Here is a 19,539-nt window from a genome sequence, read left to right as displayed (position 1 = left end):
GGTCAAACCGAGGCCATGAATAAACGACGTTGTTAGGATTTTTCCATGTCTGTATGAAAGAGACAGAGCTGTCAGGAGAGCACACTTTTGAGCAGCGGTGGTTCTTTGTCTTGTGTTGGATTGTTACGTGTAACCTCTGGCATGTGTTGTTCCTGGAGCATCTAGAGACCTCATCTGGAATTATTGTTATTTCTGCTGTGAAAATGCTTTGGTAGATGTGTGAATCCTCACATTAAGGCTGTGGGAGACCTGGATCTGTACACGCCTGGATCACCTTGTACTTCCAATTCAATGCAGATCAGACATGGACCTTTGTTAGATTAGCCAGTGCACATAATTTACACTGGATTCATACTGTGTGCGGAAGGACAGATGATACCTGACATCATGGCCGTATGTCTCTCGGCATATAGCTAACCCTTCAGCGTTTTTTTTGACATTAACCTGGCAAGTGCTTCAGTAAGTTAGCCCTTTGCATCATGTGGTTGACACAATTTTAACCACATTTTATGTGATCTATCACTAGATTTCCTTTCTTGCAAAACTGTGGCCCGAAAAGCAGAGTAAATGATGCCGCGGGCAAGTCCATACGCTTGCGGTTGGAGTGTACAAAGGCAGCTTGCACATTTCAGCCTGCAATGTAGGTGTATCTGCGGTCTGTATATCGTAGTGTTCCCAGCTCCCACTTGTGTCACCAGGAGCCCTTTTGCCACACTGATATGACAAAGGCTGTGATGTATGGGGTTTGTGTATGTTTATTAGGTCTCATTGATTACTGTCTGTTCTGAAGACAGATTATTAATTAGCACAGCAAATTGCTAGAGAGGGGGTGTGTGTAGGGAGTGGCGCTGGTATCGTCTGCTATCACATCTGGAAGAGATTCAACGAGGGATGCAGCTGTCTGCCATATAGTTAAGAATGAGGTCAGGTCAACAGTACAGAGACTTCTTGTCTAGTAAAGGGAAAAAAAATGAGAGTTTAGAGCAAGGAGAGAAGTACAAATAAGAAAGCCAAAAAATCCCCCAGTTTTCAGGACGCTGTTCCAAATGGGCAGTGCTGCTAAAGTAAGAGTTGGCTCCTGTGTTATGTGTATTGGGAGAGAGCTTTCGAACAACTGCGTCGGTATCTCATGCTATTCCTTTCCTGATTTTTTTTTTTTTAAAGAATGCTGTTGTCTCCCTCTCCCCTTATTATTATTTCCTGTGAGGAGAAACCTCAGTGCAAATCAGTAGCTCAAAAACAATCTTTGCCAAACCATAACTTGAAGGGATAGGATGCTGGGGATTGGTTTTTGCTTCCCACCTATGGTGATTTCAGGGCTTTTGAGGGCTGGGGGTACACCTCGAGATACCATGGTCCTCCAGCCGAGGGAAGCCCCAGTGCCTGGTTATTCAAGGATACAGGGAGGAAGGCACGTGGGAAAGCCTTGTCTGTCTGTATGTGGGCTGCTGCTGTCCTGCAGCACAGCTGTACCAGGTGCTGCCTTGAAGTGACACTGCACTGATGAGGGGTTATTTGGGTTATAGAAATGAAAATTTCTGGGGCTGGACTGTACTGTGGAGGAGGGAGAAGACAGGGAAGTCCACAGGGGCTTTTTTTCCTGTATTTTCTGCAAGAGAAAGGCAGACTTGAAGCGTAGCTGGGACTAACGGGATCCTGAGATGAACTTTGCAGCTTTTCCCTACATCTGCGGCAGACTGACCAAAGCTCTGCTTTTGGATTTGCCTGAATTCAGGGTGTGTCATTGATTTGTTCTGGATGGTGACAGTTTCTCTGACTTCACTGCAGTTTTTAAAAAAGGGGGGAGGGTGTTTTTCATCCATTTCAAAAATGTGTTGACTATATCATCACTGAATATCCTTCCCTGATTTTCGTTGAGGAGAAGGCTAATCCGACTTGTCTTTAATTCAGGCACCTGGTAACTTGCCCTCTTTTTATTCCTCCACACATAATTCTTGAGTTCTGATTTTGCAGAATTAAAAGCAAAAATTAGTTCTAATTTTTAGAACTAAAATTCTACCATTTCAATTATACAGGTGCTGTTCGTGATATGCCACAAAAAAAATGCAAGAATTTGAGCGTGTCCCCGTAGTTACTAAACGTTTGCCATTGTGGATAAAATTGGAGGGAGGAGGAAAAGCCAGACGAAGCCGGAGGATGATCAAAAGTCCAAAAGGTCTCAGAAGCGTGTGTGCCTGGGAGAGTTTAAAAATGGGACACCGATGTCAAAGTCACTTTGGTGCTTTCAGATGTGCCATCCCCAGAGTTCAAAGGACCCGGGAGCCACAGATGAAGCAGGCTGAACCTGGGAATGGCGTGGGTTGGGAGCAGTTTATAACTGCAAATTGTCACTTAATTTTCTTGTTGTTATTGTCATACGATTACAGTCATGGCCATTGAGCTAAAAGATGAGGGTGGTTGATTGGATTTTGGGGTCTGTAATCGCCGCTGTGATGTTGCTGCCTGGAGGCAAGGACTTGCAAACCGATCTTTCCAATAGGAGGATTATAGCTGAGGAGGGAGTGCTGGGTTTAAAGAAAGAAAAGTTTAAAGCTGTCATATAGTGGTTTCCACTCAGATGAAAAAGCAGAGGATTATAAAGCTTTTGTAAAAAATAATAGGAAAAAAAAAAGCATTGTTAGAGGACTGACAATGGAAAAGTCGCTCTTGGGGGAAGAAAGCTCTTGGGACTTGCGTTGTGAAAGGATGGTTCCCCACAAGTACGTGGTGAAGCAAGCTGCCGAAAGGCATGGCAGGCAGCTCTCAGGGCTGTGCAGCTCTGAAATTTTGCTCCCGAGAGAGTTTTTCTCAGCTAAACTGGTGGCTGAGTTGCCGTGGTCTGGAGCTGCTCTCAGGAGCCCCCGGAGCAGGGTAGCCCCTCCGGGCTCAGTCTGAGACCAGGGACTATATGCACTTTGTGGGTTGGGTTTTATGGTCATTAACTCTGTTTGGGACCCTCACGCTTTATGCAAAAGGGTGTCTCCTTCCATCCTCGTCAAGGCTTGAAGGTATTTTTTTGCAGCTGGGGGGGAGGCCAAGCTGCCTTGGTGTGGGTGCTGGGGACAGGATACTCATGGCTGGGAGAGGAGAAGCAAGAAAATGAGATGGAGAATACGGAAACTCAGAGGCATTTGAAGAATGAGGGGAAATAACGTACTTCTCTCCATATTCCCCCAATGCTGCCTTAATCCATCGGGTTGGGAAGGGACTTGGATGCTCATTTCAGACTCTTTCAGTGCTCCTGTGCATTCAACTTGGTGTGCTGTAAGGTGCTAGCCAAGTAGCAGGGCACTCAGGTGAGACAGGGAAACCCAGATTTGTTTCCTTGCTTTTTGTGTGATTTATCTGGGATCATTTGGGGCCTGACTTTCTAGAAATCAATGGTATTGAGTTGTCTGAAAGTTTTTCACTGTTGTGCTCCTTAGGGTCTCTCTGGCTGAGTAGCCTGTGTTTGACTTGGATCAAAACACGAAGCAGTGTCAGAGACTCTAATACTCCCTGATAAGGGCTGACATGTTTAGTCATGGTAACTGTAAAACATCTCCATTTTGTGATTAAATTTGATTTCTGATTGTGGTAGGATTTTAAAACACGACCTTCGTGAAAACAGCTTCTTTCAGGAGCACGTGTACCTTGGGATAAAGGATTTAAGGATGCCTGTAGAGCATCGTGAACTGGAAGGGTAACGGCTCTAAGTATTAATTGTTACAGAAGGAAATGTTTTTCACTAATTGGCAGGAACAGGTTTAACAAGATAAAGCTGGGTCAGACTACTGCATAGCATGTGCGAGGCTGAGCAATAGACGTGCGCATCTAGTTTTGAGAGGCAAAAATTTTTTCCCAATGCTAATTGAATTACTGGGGGGTTGTGAAAACCTGCGGAAAGAGAGTGGCGTGGCTCGAGGACCTAAGCCGGTCAGCATCGCCGCGTGTTGGTATTTCTGAAGTAGCTGGAGCCACTGGCAGTTTGCGGAGGCTGCGCTGAGCACGGCCGGGGGACCAGGCGAGCGTGGGAGACCTGCCCGGCCGCCAGCCGCGGGGACCTGCGGGATGCTGCTGAGTTCACATGGGCCCAGTAATGGCACAGGTTGCAAAAATCCCTGAGGGTACAGGAATGGTTCAGTTGATAGCTGCCTTTGTGCTGCTGGCAAGGAAGCACCAACATTGACCCAAGCAAACCCGAACCCTGCGCTTTGCTTTAGACCCGGGATCACCGCTGTGCAGCCGGCTGTGGGGTTTTTTCTTTGTATTTGGCTTTTAAAATTCAAATGCTTTGGACAGAAACATTATAGCACGAGTCTGTGCCTCCGAGGACTTTAGTCTGTTGAGAAAACTTGGCAGGAGCGCAGAATATCTGAATGTGGAGTAACTTGCTTTTTAATTTTGTAAACCCTTATGTAAACACATTGTTTGGATCATTGGGAGTTGATTGTTTAACTTTTCTCTCTATGGTTTGAAAAACAACAACAACAAAAAAACCCCAAAAGGAAAAAGAAACTACTAATTTTCCCGGTGTGTCCCTGTAACACTTTCCGAATGTAAAAACCTCTTAAGATACGGAAAAGCAGCAATACTATTTATACTGCCTTTAAGAAAAGACTGATCAAAGGAGCACAACTCTGCTTGGCTTTATTTAGCATCGATGACTGCATTAATGTCAGGGTGCTTATTATTTTATTGAATTCAAAAGTTGTGGGCTCTGCAAAGCGTAAAGCCGGCTAAGGCTCTGGTGTGTGCTTGATTTATATTGTATTATGTGCTGCGCTATCACAACACATTTTGTGCTCTGATGCCTACATTTTTTTGTCAGTCATTTGGAAAGTCTACTTTGTGTTTGGGGCTTGTCTGTCTTTATTTTTTCTTCTTTTTTTTTCCCTTGTTTTTTGTTTCTTTTTGTGGTTTGTTTTTTTTTTTTAAATCCTGCTCAAGGGTGTTGGGAATTGGGAAGGTTTGACGTTGGTGGGAACGCCTGTGTTTTCCTCCATGGAGCTAACCCAGCTGCGTTCAGCTGAGCCGCCAATACTCCCGGCATGCAGGTGGAAAGGGGTTAAAAGACATTTGTGTGCCCTGACTCATCGTGCCCAGCTGCTACGGTCAAGCAGCTTTCTTGGCCACTAAAAAGGCTGTGAAGAGGCCAAGTAAAAACAGACCCATGAAAAAGCCTCATCATCTGAGGTGAGGGAAGTTTCTGCTGATTCCTGTACAGGCATGACACCTTGTACCCAAAAGTTTTGATGTTGTGTACACATGTGGGGCAGAGTGTGGGGTCAGCCCCCCTCTGCCTGGGGGCGGGGGGAGAGGAGGATGCAGCGACTGTGCCAAAATGGGTAATTTGAAGAGTTAATACTAAAATGGTAGTGTGCCAACAAACTGCGCAGCTGGTTAAAGCCTGACTTTTAAGAGGTTGATCAGATCAGATCCCAGACCAGAAACCTCACTGAAAAGCGTTACACAGGGTTTTATGAGCGCTATTGTTTCTCTTTCTGCATGCATGGTGGGGACACAGCTTTAGTTCTGTCCTGCGGGCAGCGGCTGTGGATGGGGACAGGCAGCATGGTCTAGCTCTGAATATTGCTGGCGTGGGACAGCAGCCTTTTGACATGACATAGTTCAGCGTTTTGTTGTTGAGATTTCTCCTTTTGTAACTGCTGGTCACGTTGGTGGTGAAAGCAATGCTGCTTTTAAAGCAGAAAAAAGCAATTTTTATGTGCTAGGCAAGTTTGAAATAGTTGGGGTTTTCCCACGTTCTCTGGACTTTAGAGGTTGGCTGTGATTTCCCTCCCTCCAGCTGGTCACATTTCTTACTTTATGAATAAGGTATTGTTTTTATTACCTTCATTTGATTACAAGGGAGGGTATCTTCCCCCCCCCCCCTTTCCTCTGTGTTTTGCCTAGTCATAGTCTGACCTTAGCACCTCTTTGGAAGTAAAGATGATGTGTGAGCCTGAAAATAAAAGGTGATTGATTCTTTCCTAGTCCCTTCTTGTACAGACAGGTTCAGGCTGCGGTGGGCACGGTGGATCTCCTGTCTGCAGTCAGCGTTGGCCGCTTTGCAGAGCGCTCCTGCTGTTGGTACTGGCTTTGATGGGACCAGAGCCCAGTTAATCCACAGCCTACCTACATCAGCCCTGGTCAGATGGTCTGGAGATGCTTAAGAGCTTCTATTTTCCAAACTCTGAAAAGGTTGGTCTAAGTAAAACTGGCAGGTATTTCCAGGAATGCTTCATGCAGCATGCAGGATATGGGCTTTTTCTCTCGGGAGCAGAGCTAGCAGTCAGGACCCCGGTGGAGCCACAGGTGTCCCTACATTTTTGTGTCACATCCCTGCAGTGGCCCTTCGAGACCAGAGCTCTTCATGGTGCCATATACAGACCTCGCTCGCCCTCCCACGAGGGGATAAAAGGGCAGTCCTGGGAGCTGCAGGTCCTGCTCCGAGTGCTCCTCAGACAGCGGCAAAGCCGGAAGGTGGAGCTGACTTTCAGGGATGCAGGTTGTGCGCAGTCCTGGTTGCTGTGGGGTGGAACATGTCTAAAAGCTGGGCTTGCCCTCGATGTCTGCAGTTGGGCACTCAGCAGCAAGTGCCCGGAGAGGCTCTGGTTTTCCAGCTGTATCCTCCTTGCACTGCTTTGGTGTAAGAGATTAATGCCCTGTCAATGCTCTGAGGTCGTGATTTGGATTAATTTATTTCATATTGAACTCATTAAGTGCTCTCTGCCATGCATATTTTTGACCAGCAGTGAGAAACCTCTGTGATGTGGGTGCCGAGGATGTGTTAGCAGACTCTGAGCAGCGTGTAACGGGGTACGATGGGATGTGCAGGGAGACCCTTGCCAGCTCCTAACTTCCACTGAGTTTCCACCACAGGCTTCACCGCTCCTTTGGGCATGAAATGCAGGGTCTGGCAGACAAGTCTGCAAGGCTGGTTAACCCCTCTTGAAGGTGTCATCGATGATACAGAGCAAGTGTTCAACTGCCGTCATCATTCCCATAGGTTAGGGACCTCCTTTTTAAATCTTTTGTGATGGGGTCAGTGAATGTACTAAAGTAAATTAGTAAACTGAGTAAATTATTAAGTCAGTGAATCTAATAGGGATTTAGGGTCTGCCCTCCCTTTATTGAGTTTGAGTAACGATGATTATATTTGAATTTAAACTGCCAAATTCAGACTTGTATCCAGACTGCTACTTCAAGCCTCATGTCCTGGCTTTTAGCTTCTGGTCTGGATCCAGTACATTAGGATTAATATACGTATATTGGCAAGGCTAAATAGACCTTAAAATATGGTAGATATTAGTGAGATAATAGTGTGTTCTGTTAACAGCTCTGTTTCATATATATGCTTAGAGATGTCAGTTTTTAGATAAAGTTTAGTAAACCGGAGCAGGTAACAAGCTTTTACGTGCAGCAAATGGCTTTTGTGACCCATTTCAGAAAGGGCTGGAAGTTGATGCTGGGGGCTACAGGGCAGTACTGCTGAGGCCCCATCTCTGCCTTCCTATCCAAAGAACTGACTTAGGAGGGTACAGAAGGAAAATAAGAATATATTAACTAAGTTGAAACATGAAACTGAAATAGCACAAAATACATCAATAAATCTGGTGTGATAGCTGTTTTCTTTATAGTAGTTCAACTATTAGTAAGTCGGCCAACTGTTGCTTTGCTGAAGGCAAGTCTCTCTAGGTGGTAAATTCATCCTCAGTCCCTCCAGGGTTTGTGTCTTTTTTTATTTCTCAAATGGTGAAAGTAATCCCTCTTGCAAACTGAATTTTGCCTGTGGTGACTCTTCTAAGGCATCGACTTTGAGCATTGTCCAAAGCTAATTAAATCAAAGAGTATTGATTAAATAGTTGGCTTCATGCTTTGGCTTTGTGTTCTCCTCGCTTGAACAAGGAGCTGCCTCGTTTCCCTGATGTCCACTTATCTATTTAGGAAAAATAGAGAAGGAAAGAAGAACTTGTGCCTCTCTTGCCCTGCAAAAAAATGTGAAAATGCTGAGGGGAACGAGGGAAAAAAATTTGGAGAAGAAGGGTAGCCTCTAAACTGGAAGATATGTTGGGATTTTCAAGGGGCAGGAATATCTGGAGAGCTGACAACATCTTCCTCTGCTATTTGCCAGCACATTTCTATAGGGTCCTTGCCAAAAACTTCCCCAAAGTGAGGGGCTTTAGTCAGAGTCACTACAAGGAGGGCTTTGTGAGGACAGTGCTGCCCCTTGTCCCCTCTTGCCTTCTGGTGACAGCTTAGGCCAGCTCTGTTTTCAGGAACATGTAGTATCTTGCATGAAAAATGCAGTAACTGCATTAGCGGGGCGATTCTGCTTGGTCAAATGAAACGCGAGTTTGCAAACAACATGAAGAGACGACAAATCTGGTACTGGCTCAGTCCCACTGAGGTGATAAAAGGCTTTGTGTTGTACTGCATGGAGTATATGCATTTTGTGTATGTAAAGGATAGGTGAAAAATCCAGTAGGATACAACAGATTTAATCAAACTTTTGGAGTTTGAAAACCATTTTGTTGGATTTTTAACTATCCTATAACTTTTATTAATATCTGTATTGTTGTCCTGCATTAAATGCCAAATCTTACATCCTCTGATATCTTAGATTTAACAGGTATTCTGTTAAGCATCTCCAGACTCCAGACTTTGACCTGGCACATGCACTGATAAGTAACCAAAACCAGCCCCTTAGCACATCTGAGATTTTTGTCCATTAATATTACATAGCGTTTGCTTCTAATATATGTTACTTATGTGTGGGCGCTGTAGTACCTCAGTCATGTTTATGACTTCATCCCAGTCTGATGCATAAAACATATGGTATTTGTATGGCATCCATATGAGAAGAGTTTATGCATTGTATCTGTATGTGTATATGTTTCTATATTTGATCCGTGTGAGAGCAAGTATCCCAGCCAAAGAAAAATTGTTCATGGGAGAATAAGTGCTACCATATTTCAGAGTAAAGGCTGTAGCAGGCTAATTTTGTGTACAACAGATGAAGCTGTTAATAGTGCCTCGGTGTCAAGATAGCACTAAATAAAAAGGAGAGTATCAACAGGTGACCGTCCTGTGGTTTTGGTATTTTTCTGGTTTTGCTTTTAATATTTCTGTCGTAGTGCATAATGGGGAGGATATGGGGTCATCATTGTCATGGAAACGCAACACAATGGTGGTAAAAGATGGATGTGGGTCTTTTGTTTCTGGGGTACATGTGGCTGCTGAAGTGTCTGTTATTGTTGTGCTCGGCGGCAATTTGTTGAGATTATCTGCTGTGCGCGACTTCTATAAGCACAGCAAATGGAGACCGTGTGTTTTGATACTTCTCGTCTGAGTAAATGCCAGCAAATAGCATCCACATATTGGCTTTATCTTTGAACAAAAGGGCCTCTAGGTAGGGTTGGCGTGGATGGGATATTTCTGTCTTCAAAAAACTTGCTATTATGCTGAATTGCTTTAATTGTTTAGGGAAAAAAAACCCCAGCCTCCTTGCTGCAGAAGGCTGATAGTTAGCAAGAAGTAAGTGGAAGCTGGAAGTCCCTGAGGCTGTTGTTGCTGTGCTGGGTGTCAGGCTGGTGGCGAGGACAGTCTCGTGCCTCCCAGTGAACGGTAACCCGTGTCCAAAAAAAGACCCTTACCCCACTTTTGGCAAAGCTTCCCCAAGGGCTGTGAAGGAGCAGCTGTGACTGTGAGCCATCACTGTGCTCCGGGAAGGAAATCCCAGCCCTGCAGGGCAGGGGGCAAAGTGCCTGTTGATTTTTGGGAATGGTAAGGGGTTGTTGAAGTTTTGCTGCTGGAGATTTGGGTGGGGTAGAACAGCCTTAGGGCTGCTGTGCGGTTGCAGTGGCTGTTTTGGGAAGATTGAAAATAGCACTACATTAAAGTGCCCATGGCAGAGTTGCTTGGCATACACATGTACAGCTAATATTTCTCTGGCATTGCATGTGAGCTGTCTAATGTCCTTCTGTGTTGCTAGAGGAGCAGAAATGTCCTGCCACAGGGATGTGATCCAGCCCCCCATTTGTCCAACAAAGAAATTCTTGTCGCTAAACAAGAGGCTTTCTTAAGGAATATATAGATGCCCAGCGTCTCAATATATGCTTCTCCCCATGCGATGAGTCACTGTGCTGTTTTTTAATAAAGCCCCTCTGGATTTATGTGGCTGCTGCTCAGATTAAACTCTGATCCAATGCATGAAATAAGATTCAGTAGTTGTGCTCTGCTGCTGTCCTGCTACTTGCAGACAGTTGCTGGTTAAGGTCTGCTTCTGGCTTTTTCTGTGCAGATAGCAGTTACAAAATACGTTATGGAGCATCCTCCTTTCGGGTTATGCTGCTTGCCTGCGCGTGTTGCTACTTGTTATTTTTAAGCAGACATCTAATACCTGCTATCGTGTTGGTTGTGTTTCGTTTAATTGAATTCAGTCTTACGTGAGAACATGCTGACAAGTCCAATCAATACCTTCAGTGAAAGTTTAGCAAGGGGAAGGGAAGGAAATTAGCTATGTGACATGTTATAAGCTAATAATGAAGTAGTTGTGATGATTTGTAATGGGAATTTTTAGTTTCCCCCCCTCTGTCAGGACTTGCATCTTTTTTCCTGCAGTCGCTCCAGGTTCTGGTCTGAAATTCAGAAATGTGATTTGTAACACCTTTGGAGCAAGGGATGGCTGTTCCCTTGGGGAGGGAAGTGGGCTGGAAGAGCTCCTGGAGGAGCTGGGGTGCTGTGGGTGGGGCAGGCGATGGAGGAGGAGGAAGAGGAGAGGGAGCCGGTTTGGAGGGAGCGGGAGCAGTGCCGAGCCCTTGGATGCATACCTGCTGGTCTCCGCTGTAAGTAAACCTACATGTAAAGCAGATGAATGGAAGTCAAAAGGGGAAGGGGAATTTCTTTTCCTGTGATACTGTAGCCTTTGATGTTTTTTTTTTTTTAAGTAGCAAAGGCTTATCTCCCAAATAAACCCGCTCCTTGAGAAGAAGCAGGAATGGGCAGAAACTCTTGGAATTAAAATTTGTGAGCCTTGCAATCTGCTTTTCTGGGTTTTGCATATCTTGTGGGGGGTTGTAAACTTTGTTTTGCTTGACAGCCTATCTGCATCTACGAGGGAGGGTTTGCCTCTGGCTAGTGTGCCCTTTGCACTAAATTAAGCAACCCCCCGTCTTGTAAAAGTTGATCTGTAACAGCTGTACAGCTCGTCTGTAGTACAGCAACTATTTTCTTACCTTCTTTATTTTTTTACTGCAGCTTTTGTTTTTGTTTTCAGTGTCTTGTGCATCCGTCTTCCATCCCCTCGCGCTATCTCTCGCTGTTGAATATTCAAACTCTTGATCTGCACATGGGTTAAAAATTATTATTGCTTTGAACTTACAAATTAAGTAAGTGAATTCCCACATCCACTGCAGGAAAGGAAAATATTCAGTTTGAAATATAATTTGGAGCCTATAGGAAAATGCATCTGACGAAGTTTGTGCTAATTCTATAGCTTTGATACCAAAGCATCAGCTCTGTTATTGTCAAGAGTATTGCATGTAAGCTCTGTATTTTAATAGTAACTCGGTATGGCTAATTAGTTTGAAGGCTCTTTGAAGAAGCCGATGTACTGACTAAATAAGCTCTTACTTTTCAAAGCACTAAAGGCACTCTTAATTTACGGAGCAGATAGTTGTAAAGCTGCCTTTGGTTTGCGTGCTAGGAGCCAGTGTGAAGCCCGAGTGCGCTTGCAGTCAAGTTTACTCCAATGCTGTCTGCTAGGATTGGTGTTAGTGTGCTCGAGGGAGGTTTCTGGGTCTTTGGCACAGCATAAATTTGTGCCACTGGGCTTGATGTGTCCGGGAGGAGAATGTCATGTAATGAATGCTCCTGCACCATTGAAATCAGTGGCAGTATTATCAATCTCTTTGCTGTTTGCAGGCAGGTTCAATCCAATAATAAAGAGCAGCTTTGAGTTTAAACCAGATGACATAGCTAATCCTGAAGCGTGTATAAAGCGGCCATAGTTATTAGGAGATTTGTGGCTTTGAAAGTTCGGATTCCCTTAGTGCAGTTTGTTAATGGCAAGGATTTGCGGTAAGTGAATAGTAGATGAAAGTCATCAAAAGGCTTACAGGGGATTTCTTGTGACGCGATGCTGGTCTGTCTCATGCCTGAGCTGGAGACTTCTGGGTGGATCCTAAAAATAAAAATTAAAAACAAAGGGGGGGTGGGGCAGGACAGTGGTTCCATATTTTGTGTTGCTCTGGGAAATTCAGTCAGTGGTATGATGTATTGGGAACTACAGCCACAGTGCAGAGCAATGCGTGCTTAATTCCCCTGGCTCTGGCTCTCTCGTTTGCTGGCAGTGCCCCGGCAGTGAGCAGATGCTTCATAGCCCCAGGGGCTGGCAGATGGAGAGGAACGGGTGCCCAGGGCCATCTTCTCTTCTGCATCATGCAAGGTGAGCAGGGCTTGTGTAGCACATCCTTACCATCCGGCACGGCTCTTTGCTGGGGCACACACTCTGCTTTGCTCCTGGGGGTGTTTTCACCTGCAAAGGCTGGAGGCCGCCAGCCCCCGGGGCCATGGCACCAAGGGTTTCTGCAAGCTGGGAGCTCCTGGGCAGCAACCCTGAGGGGCTCTGTAATTCTGGGTGATGGGGTGGGATCCTTTCCCCAACATGCCCCTCCTGAAGGACCATCCCACCCTTGGCAGAAGGTGCCCCAATATTTGTGCTGGGGACTCCTGTCACCTGGGGCAGTGTGTGACGATGCATGCCCTTACCTGCTTCTGTGTTAATAGACTCAGTCCTGACCGGTTGTTGGGCTGGGCTACCCGCCGTCACCTTTTGGGTGGCAGCATCAGTCCCTGCTCAGGGGCTGAGTCAGGGCTGCAGGAAGCTCATTTTTCATCCAACAATAAAAACCCCTCACTGTTGTCATGATGTGAGGGGTCCCAGGGACATCCTTAGGCAGCAACATTGTGGGGTTGTATCCCAATACAGGATGGAGGGTGACAGATTGCAATCTCCATTTGTTTTTCAACTAAAAAAAAATATATATTTTTTCCTCTTCTGTAGTGTTCAATGTTGGATTGCAAATGCGTTACATCTGACAACATCTAACGAAGTTGCAACTTGGGGCAAATCCTCATGCATTTTGGCTGCAGGAGCAGCAGCTTGGGAGGGCTAATCTGCTCCTGGGAAAAGCCGGTTGTGTGAATAGATGCAGAAGGCAGAGTCCCATCCACTCTCCTGACTGTTAAAATTATGTTCACTTTCGGGGCTGCTGCTGGGGACTGTCCTGCCCACCCAAGGCAGTTTCTGGGGTTGCAGCCTCCATCATAGCCAGCTGGAGGGACGCCCATATATTTGTAGCTGGTGGAGTGGTTAAAGCAGGCTGCACAATCTGTGTTAAATCCAGAAACTTCACTGTGTGCAAAGCGTTGGTTGGGAAGTTGAAATCATCTGCAAGCACTAATCCATTGGCCCTCTGAGGAGGGCATGTCTGTCTTGTGTTGCAAAACCAAGTGAAAGTTAGGAACTGTTTATGGTTGCTGCCATGCATGGTTGTTAATTCTTCTCCCTTTTGGCCTCATCCAAACTCACTGTGGTAAAAACAGAAAGTGAAGATGTAATTAGAAGCTGGCTTATAATGTGAGCATCCGAGGAAAGAGGCAAATGTACTACAGACAGGCACACGTATATCTGGCATTGCCCAACTCCTGCCTTTGCGAACTGTTCTGTTGCAGAGTCCTGGCTGTAGTTCCTAAATTTACTTGAGCGATGGGGTTTGGGGGCATGTGATGTCAGTGGGGGTGTCATCCTGGGGGTGGCTGTCCCTCGGGCAGGGGTGATCCGGGTCTCCACCCGGGTTGGTGCAAGTTGGTAGTTTGCTCTTGTTTTGCTGGTCATCTGCCTGCACCTGGGAGTCCTGAGCATCCGTGAGCAAAGTGCTTGAATTCAAAGCAGTGCACTTGCTGGGCAAAAATAACCCCAGCCCTGTCACCGGGGAGCTCAGATGGGAAATGTTTGTGCTCATGGGGAATTGTAAAACTGAATGAGTATCGGCATGGTTTGCTAGTTTTAGAGAGGGCGAGTCCTTTATTCTGGCCAAATGTCAGGAATATCAACGATGTATTTAGGCAGTGGGAGAGGAAGGGTTTGGTGTGACTGACGGAAACTGTTGAGCAAGAGAGATGGTGCTTTGTGCGGGGTTATTATGGTTAGAAACCTGTCGCAGCATGCAGAGGAAGCATGGTTCAGCAAGCCCATAGTCAGAGCCGAAAGCAGTTCATCCCCAGGATTTACTGTATGCGCAGCCCGTCGTCACGGCCAAGAACAAAGTAGCGATGTTAAATAGCTAAACAAACCTCCTGTCCCCGCAGGCGATGGTCCTCAAAAGACACAGAAATGTCCTTTTCGAGAGTGGCTGCAAGTGAAATGAAGCGCTGATGGCCCGGCGGGGAAGGGCAGGGGGTGGGAGGGGAAGGGCAGGGGGTGGGAGGGTGGGTTGGTCTCCTGTGGTCCATGGGCACAGCGATGGCTGACGGAGTTGCGTGGGGCACGTTGAGGGCCTCGCCACGATGAACACGCTTGTGCAAAATCACTCCTTTTCCCTTCTTCCTCAGGCCTCCTACAGCCTGACATCTGTCCTGAAGTCACGAGAAGTAACACACGTGGGGGTGTGTGTGTACGAGTTTAGGCTCTTTTTTCCCTTTGTTAAGTTGAGGGGTTTTTTAAGGTTTTTTTTATGGCATAGTGAGATCGCACTTTCAGACTTTTTCTCTGCTCTCACGGAGGGTTAGGGTTTCTTTTTTGGTGTTAGTAGAGGGCTGAATTTCTCATCTCAAATACGTGTTTCTGGCTTTGTGAGCTTCTTGATCAAATCACAAGATTTGAGGATGCTGGATGACAGGCGTTGCTCCCCCTGGTAAGGAGGGAGCAGGTAATGAAGTAGCTACCATTCTCAGTATTAGGAAGAATCCTGGAAAATACCCAAAACTGAACAGTCTTTTGAAGGCAAATAGCCTTTGCTGCTAAAATTGGCCCCTCCAGATAAATCTGAGAGCTGTAAATTTGTTCCTTCCCTATCTGGACCCCAGCAGTTGTGGGGTTATTTGAAGCCTGGCCTCCCTCTGGTAATAGGGCTCCTCTCAGGAGCTCAAGTAAGCTTGCAAAAGCATTGGAAATAAGTCTTTTCTACCCCAGTGTACTGCTTCCTGCTGTAAAATAGACTTGATTAAATATTTTGGTTCTCCCTTTCATTGCTCGCAGACATCCAAACCCTTCACTTCTCAGTGGAAAGAGGTATTTTGTGAGTTACAACTCATGTTGAAACCCAAAGAATGTGGTTTGCCCAAACAATGTTGCAGAGATCTTTTAGTTTTTTGGGTTGTTTTTGTTTTGTTGTTTGGGTTTGGTTGTTTTGTTTTTTTTTTTCATTTAAAGTATCATTGCAAAACTTTGCAGCTGGAATAGAAGCTCTTTCAGTAGGATGTGTTTTTTCTCTTCCCTTTTGGACATTTGTGATAATTCCTCCATAGGGGAAAGGTAGGAAGTAGGGGAAAAGTAGGAAGTTTTATCCCAAAGAGGTGACTTCACCCCACAGGAGTAGCCCGGGCGTGAGTTGGCATGGAGGAACAAACCGCTGTTAGGTGGAGGTAAGGGGCTCCCGGCATCCCGTGGCTCCGGGCTGGGGAAGAGGGGCACCGAGGGCTGCGTTAGGGGCAGGGAGCTGGCTTGGGCTTGGTGGACCTGGGCAGTCCCCAGGGAGGGGAGTCCCCAGCCAGGTCAGCCTGCCAGACTGTCAGTGGGGCTCCGAGTTGGAACAAACAAGCCATCACAATCCAACCCCCGTGGGCTTGCAGACCTCCCACCAGCAAGCTTTGCACCAGGGAGTCATCACGTTCATCCATGGAATATTTTGTGGCACCCTCCCCAGGTGCTGCTTTTGTGCAAAAATCCTGGATTATGATAAAGAATATCTCCCATGCTGAAGTTCTTGTTCAATTTTGAGTACAAACCATTTCTCTCAGGTTAAATCTACTCCTGGCTGTGACTGCTGCCAGGGACATAATTAGGTAAGAGATTTGCAGGGAAGAAGGGGGAAGGATGTGAGCTGGATGCTTGGAAAGAAGTTGTTTTAGAGGAGTGATCCTAAAATAGCCTGGACGTAAGGTGGAAATAGGGTGGCGAGGTGTGAAACTCAGTGACAAGATTTGGGCACTCAGGGTGAAGTGGGAGAAGCGTTACACTCTATATATACGTTGCACATGGGCCACACATGGATTGCTTTTGAGCTCTTCCTGGTTTCTTAATGTGTCGTGGTTTAACCCCAGCTGGTTACTGAGCACCAGGCAGCCACTCGCTCACCCCTCCTGCCCCAAGGGGATGGGGAGGAGGATGGAAAAAAGTCCTCCTGGGTTGAGATAAAGACGGTTTAATAGGATAACAAAGGAAGAGAATAATAACAATAGTGGTAATAATAACGATAACAATAAAACAAGTGCTGCACAAATGCAGTTGCTCACCACATGCAGAAAAAAACCCCAAAACCAGATGCCCAGTCTGTTTCCGAGAAGCGATCCCGCCTCCCAGCTAGCTTCCCCAGTTCTATACAGATCATGATGTTCCATGGAATATCCCTTTGGCCAGCCTGGGTCAGCTGTCCTGGCTGTGCTCTCCCAACTTCTTGTGCACCTGGGGGGGCCTGAGAAGCTGAAAGGTTCTTGACTTAGTGTAGACACTGCAGCTAACTAGCAACAACTAAAACTTCAGTGCGTTATCAACATTATTCTCATCCTAAATACAAAACACAGCACTATGCCAGCTACTAGAAAGAAAATTAACTCCATCTCATATGAAACCAGGACAGTGAGGCACGTATGCTTTCCAGTTGGGTGATTTATTTCATGTTTTGCAAAAGTGAACTTGTTTGGGCTTCCCGGTATGGATCGAGTCTTACATCTCGGGAGAAACAGTGCAGAGAAGGAAAGTTGCTACCATGCAAGACTGAAGATTTTTAAACAGAGAGGACTCAATGCAAATCAATCTGCAATGAAGTAAAATCTTTATTTTTACATACTGTCTCAGTTTGAAAGTCAAAGTTCCAGTACCTCTTCATTCACGTTTCTGAGATTTGCTGTCTAATTCAGAAGTTTTGTTTTAAAAAAGGTCAGACATCTGAACTAATGATAACAAGCTCCATCTCTGCAATTAACAGCATCAGTGAAAACACTTTGAGTAGTACTCTGTAACTTACTGCAATGACTGCAAAAAGTAAATAGAAATTTATTTGTATTCCAGTGTGTGTGCTGGGCATGCTCTGCAAGCAAGTCTTGTCTGGTTGGGTCCTTGCACTTCTTGTGAAGCAGAAAATCATGTGTGGGCCTAATAGATGATAGCCCTGGTCTTTGCAAACTTCCTTCGGATGAATACATTGGGGAATACTCTTGTTAGGGGTGTGGACCAATTACCCCATGTCTGCGTTGAGCAGTAGCGTGGCCTGAAAGGGAGTGGGTCTGTAGGATGAAACTGTTGTGTTGAGATCTCACCTCCACACTATGGTTATTTTGGGGGTTACTTTGGATTAGCTCTATGTGGTCTCATGGACCTAACACTGATGGGCATTCAGCTGGAGCGTACAGAGTAAGGGGCAAGTTTGTCTGTTGTTGGCAGTGCTCGTATTTGGGTATAGATGTGGATTTAGGGGGATGACTGCACTCATTCACCCCTGTATTGCAGCTGCATTACCAAGGGTCATGAAGCAACCAAGTGTGTCTAGCCTTGCCATGTCCTTCAGGGGAGGGCATGTCCACTTCTGGGCTCCAACAGGAAAACAAATAGACGCCTGCTTTGCAAAAGCGTAGAAGAGGTATAAAACTCAACCTCTCTCCAAGTCCTCAAGAAGAGAGCAATTGCATAGAGAGCAATTGGGAATGAAAAGCAATTGACTAGGACGCCAAGCAGAAATCTTGTACTTGTATTGCCTGGAGCTTCAAGAATGTAAGTGTCTTCAGAAGGGCAGGAATCATCGTGGCGGGGGAGACCGCATCTGAACAGCAATAACACAGCATGGATCAAGGAGTAATTGTGGGTGCTAATGCTCAGTTGTAATCTGATACCATTTTGGCCTGTTGCAGAAAAGGTAGAAAGCTAGTAAACTGATAACTAGTCATTTTAAATTGCTCAGTTTTCTCATAACTGGGTATTATAGTTGTGAGCAAGGCCATGTATCCAGCTAACTGTTTGCAGCAGAGCTATGACCTATCAAATTGGAACATTCAATGCCGTGATGGTTTGACTGGATTAGACCATTTCTGTTTGTACGCTCTGCTGCTAAACAAGGAACAAATAGAATTTGTCTCCTTAATACCTGTTAGCTTGTCTTTAGGACCCAAAACCAAAAAGCACCATATACGTCTGTCTCTTAGGACTTTTAGATGCAATTGTGGGAGTTGCATGTTTAGTAAGATCAAAGCCTTAGTAAAGCTCAAGTCCAAAATCTCTGTAGTCTAAATGCAACGTCACTCTTCTGTTCTGCTAGCACAGCCAATAAATCAGTAAATCCTAAAGGGCTTTATGATGACTGCAGTTGCATAGTCTATTAGGTTTAGGATGTCTGTTAGAGCTTGGAGGGTTCCTTAGGTGTGGAGAAGCTGTGCAGCTCCTCAAGTCAACCTCTTCAGATGTTCATTCTGGGAGGGGAGAGGGGTCAGTGTGGCCGTTCCTGTCCTTTATCCACATGCGGGGTGTTTTGGAGGTCTCTGGATTGCTCGTTACACTCCCAAAGCCTTGGATGTGCTTCTGAGGCGTCTCTACAACATGCAGGGCAGAAATGCTTTTTTTGTGCTGTGTCAGCATAATTGCAATGATCTAGCCTGTCTTCTTTCCACACCTGCAGTGGAGATGTGATTCAGCTGGTCTTTGTTGTCTGTGGTGAGGATGCCTGTCCTTTCAATTTTAGAAGCTGAATGCTGTTCAGCTGAAGCCAGCCAGTACTTCCACATGTGCAACTCCCTTCCCTCGGGCTGCGGCTGCATGCATCTCAGCCGTACCTAGGTGGGGGCTGCTGGTGGGAGCGGAAGCGTGGTCCCCTGCCATCTCCATCCTCTTCTGTCCCTGCCTGTGCACTGCCATTACCAGATCAGATCGCTGGGCTGGGTTTAAAGTCCCTATCTTGACGTCTGAGATTTTGAAAGTTTGCTTTGGCTTGGTTAATGTAAAACTGGATCGATTCCCTCATCAAGTTCATTTGCACTGTTGCTCAAATGACTGCCAGCACCTGAGCAGGATACGGGGTGAGCGGAAAGCTGTGTTGGTGTTTGATCCCAGATTTAAGGTGTTTCTTAAACTGTAATACTTAAAGCCAGTGGCTTCACCATTCTGTGGGATAAGACATGTTGGCCCTGTTTTTTTCGTGGAAAGATTTGCCTAGGGTCCTGTGAAGGATCTCTAGCGCAGCAAGAGAAAAGAAATTAAATTCTCCCAAAATCAAAGCCACATCATTGCCTTGATACCAGGTAGAGTGAGGTGTCTCACCATGCTTTAGTCATGGTCCTGTGTTGCAA

At 45.8% G+C, this 19,539-nt stretch overlaps 1 protein-coding gene across 8 annotated transcripts in view; it reads left to right on the top strand.

Annotated features, from left to right (window-relative positions):
• PDZD2 (PDZ domain containing 2) overlaps positions 1-19,539 on the top strand; it is a 208,383-nt gene that overhangs the window by 110,159 nt on the left and 78,685 nt on the right. The window contains exon 1 of one of the 8 annotated variants that reach the window (XM_054811168.1): positions 10,776-10,829. The exons of the other annotated variants lie outside the window; for them this stretch is intronic. Within the exon in view, the coding sequence (XP_054667143.1) occupies positions 10,807-10,829 (23 nt within the window). The 5' untranslated portion in view covers positions 10,776-10,806. Of the gene's footprint in view, positions 1-10,775; positions 10,830-19,539 lie in introns of those variants that run through there. 8 annotated transcript variants of the gene reach the window in all.

Source organism: Grus americana, chromosome Z (genome assembly GCF_028858705.1).
Source record: "Grus americana isolate bGruAme1 chromosome Z, bGruAme1.mat, whole genome shotgun sequence".
Taxonomy (NCBI): domain Eukaryota; kingdom Metazoa; phylum Chordata; class Aves; order Gruiformes; family Gruidae; genus Grus; species Grus americana.
Note: the sequence above shows the minus strand (reverse complement) of the source record. Positions and strands in the feature narration are given on the sequence as shown.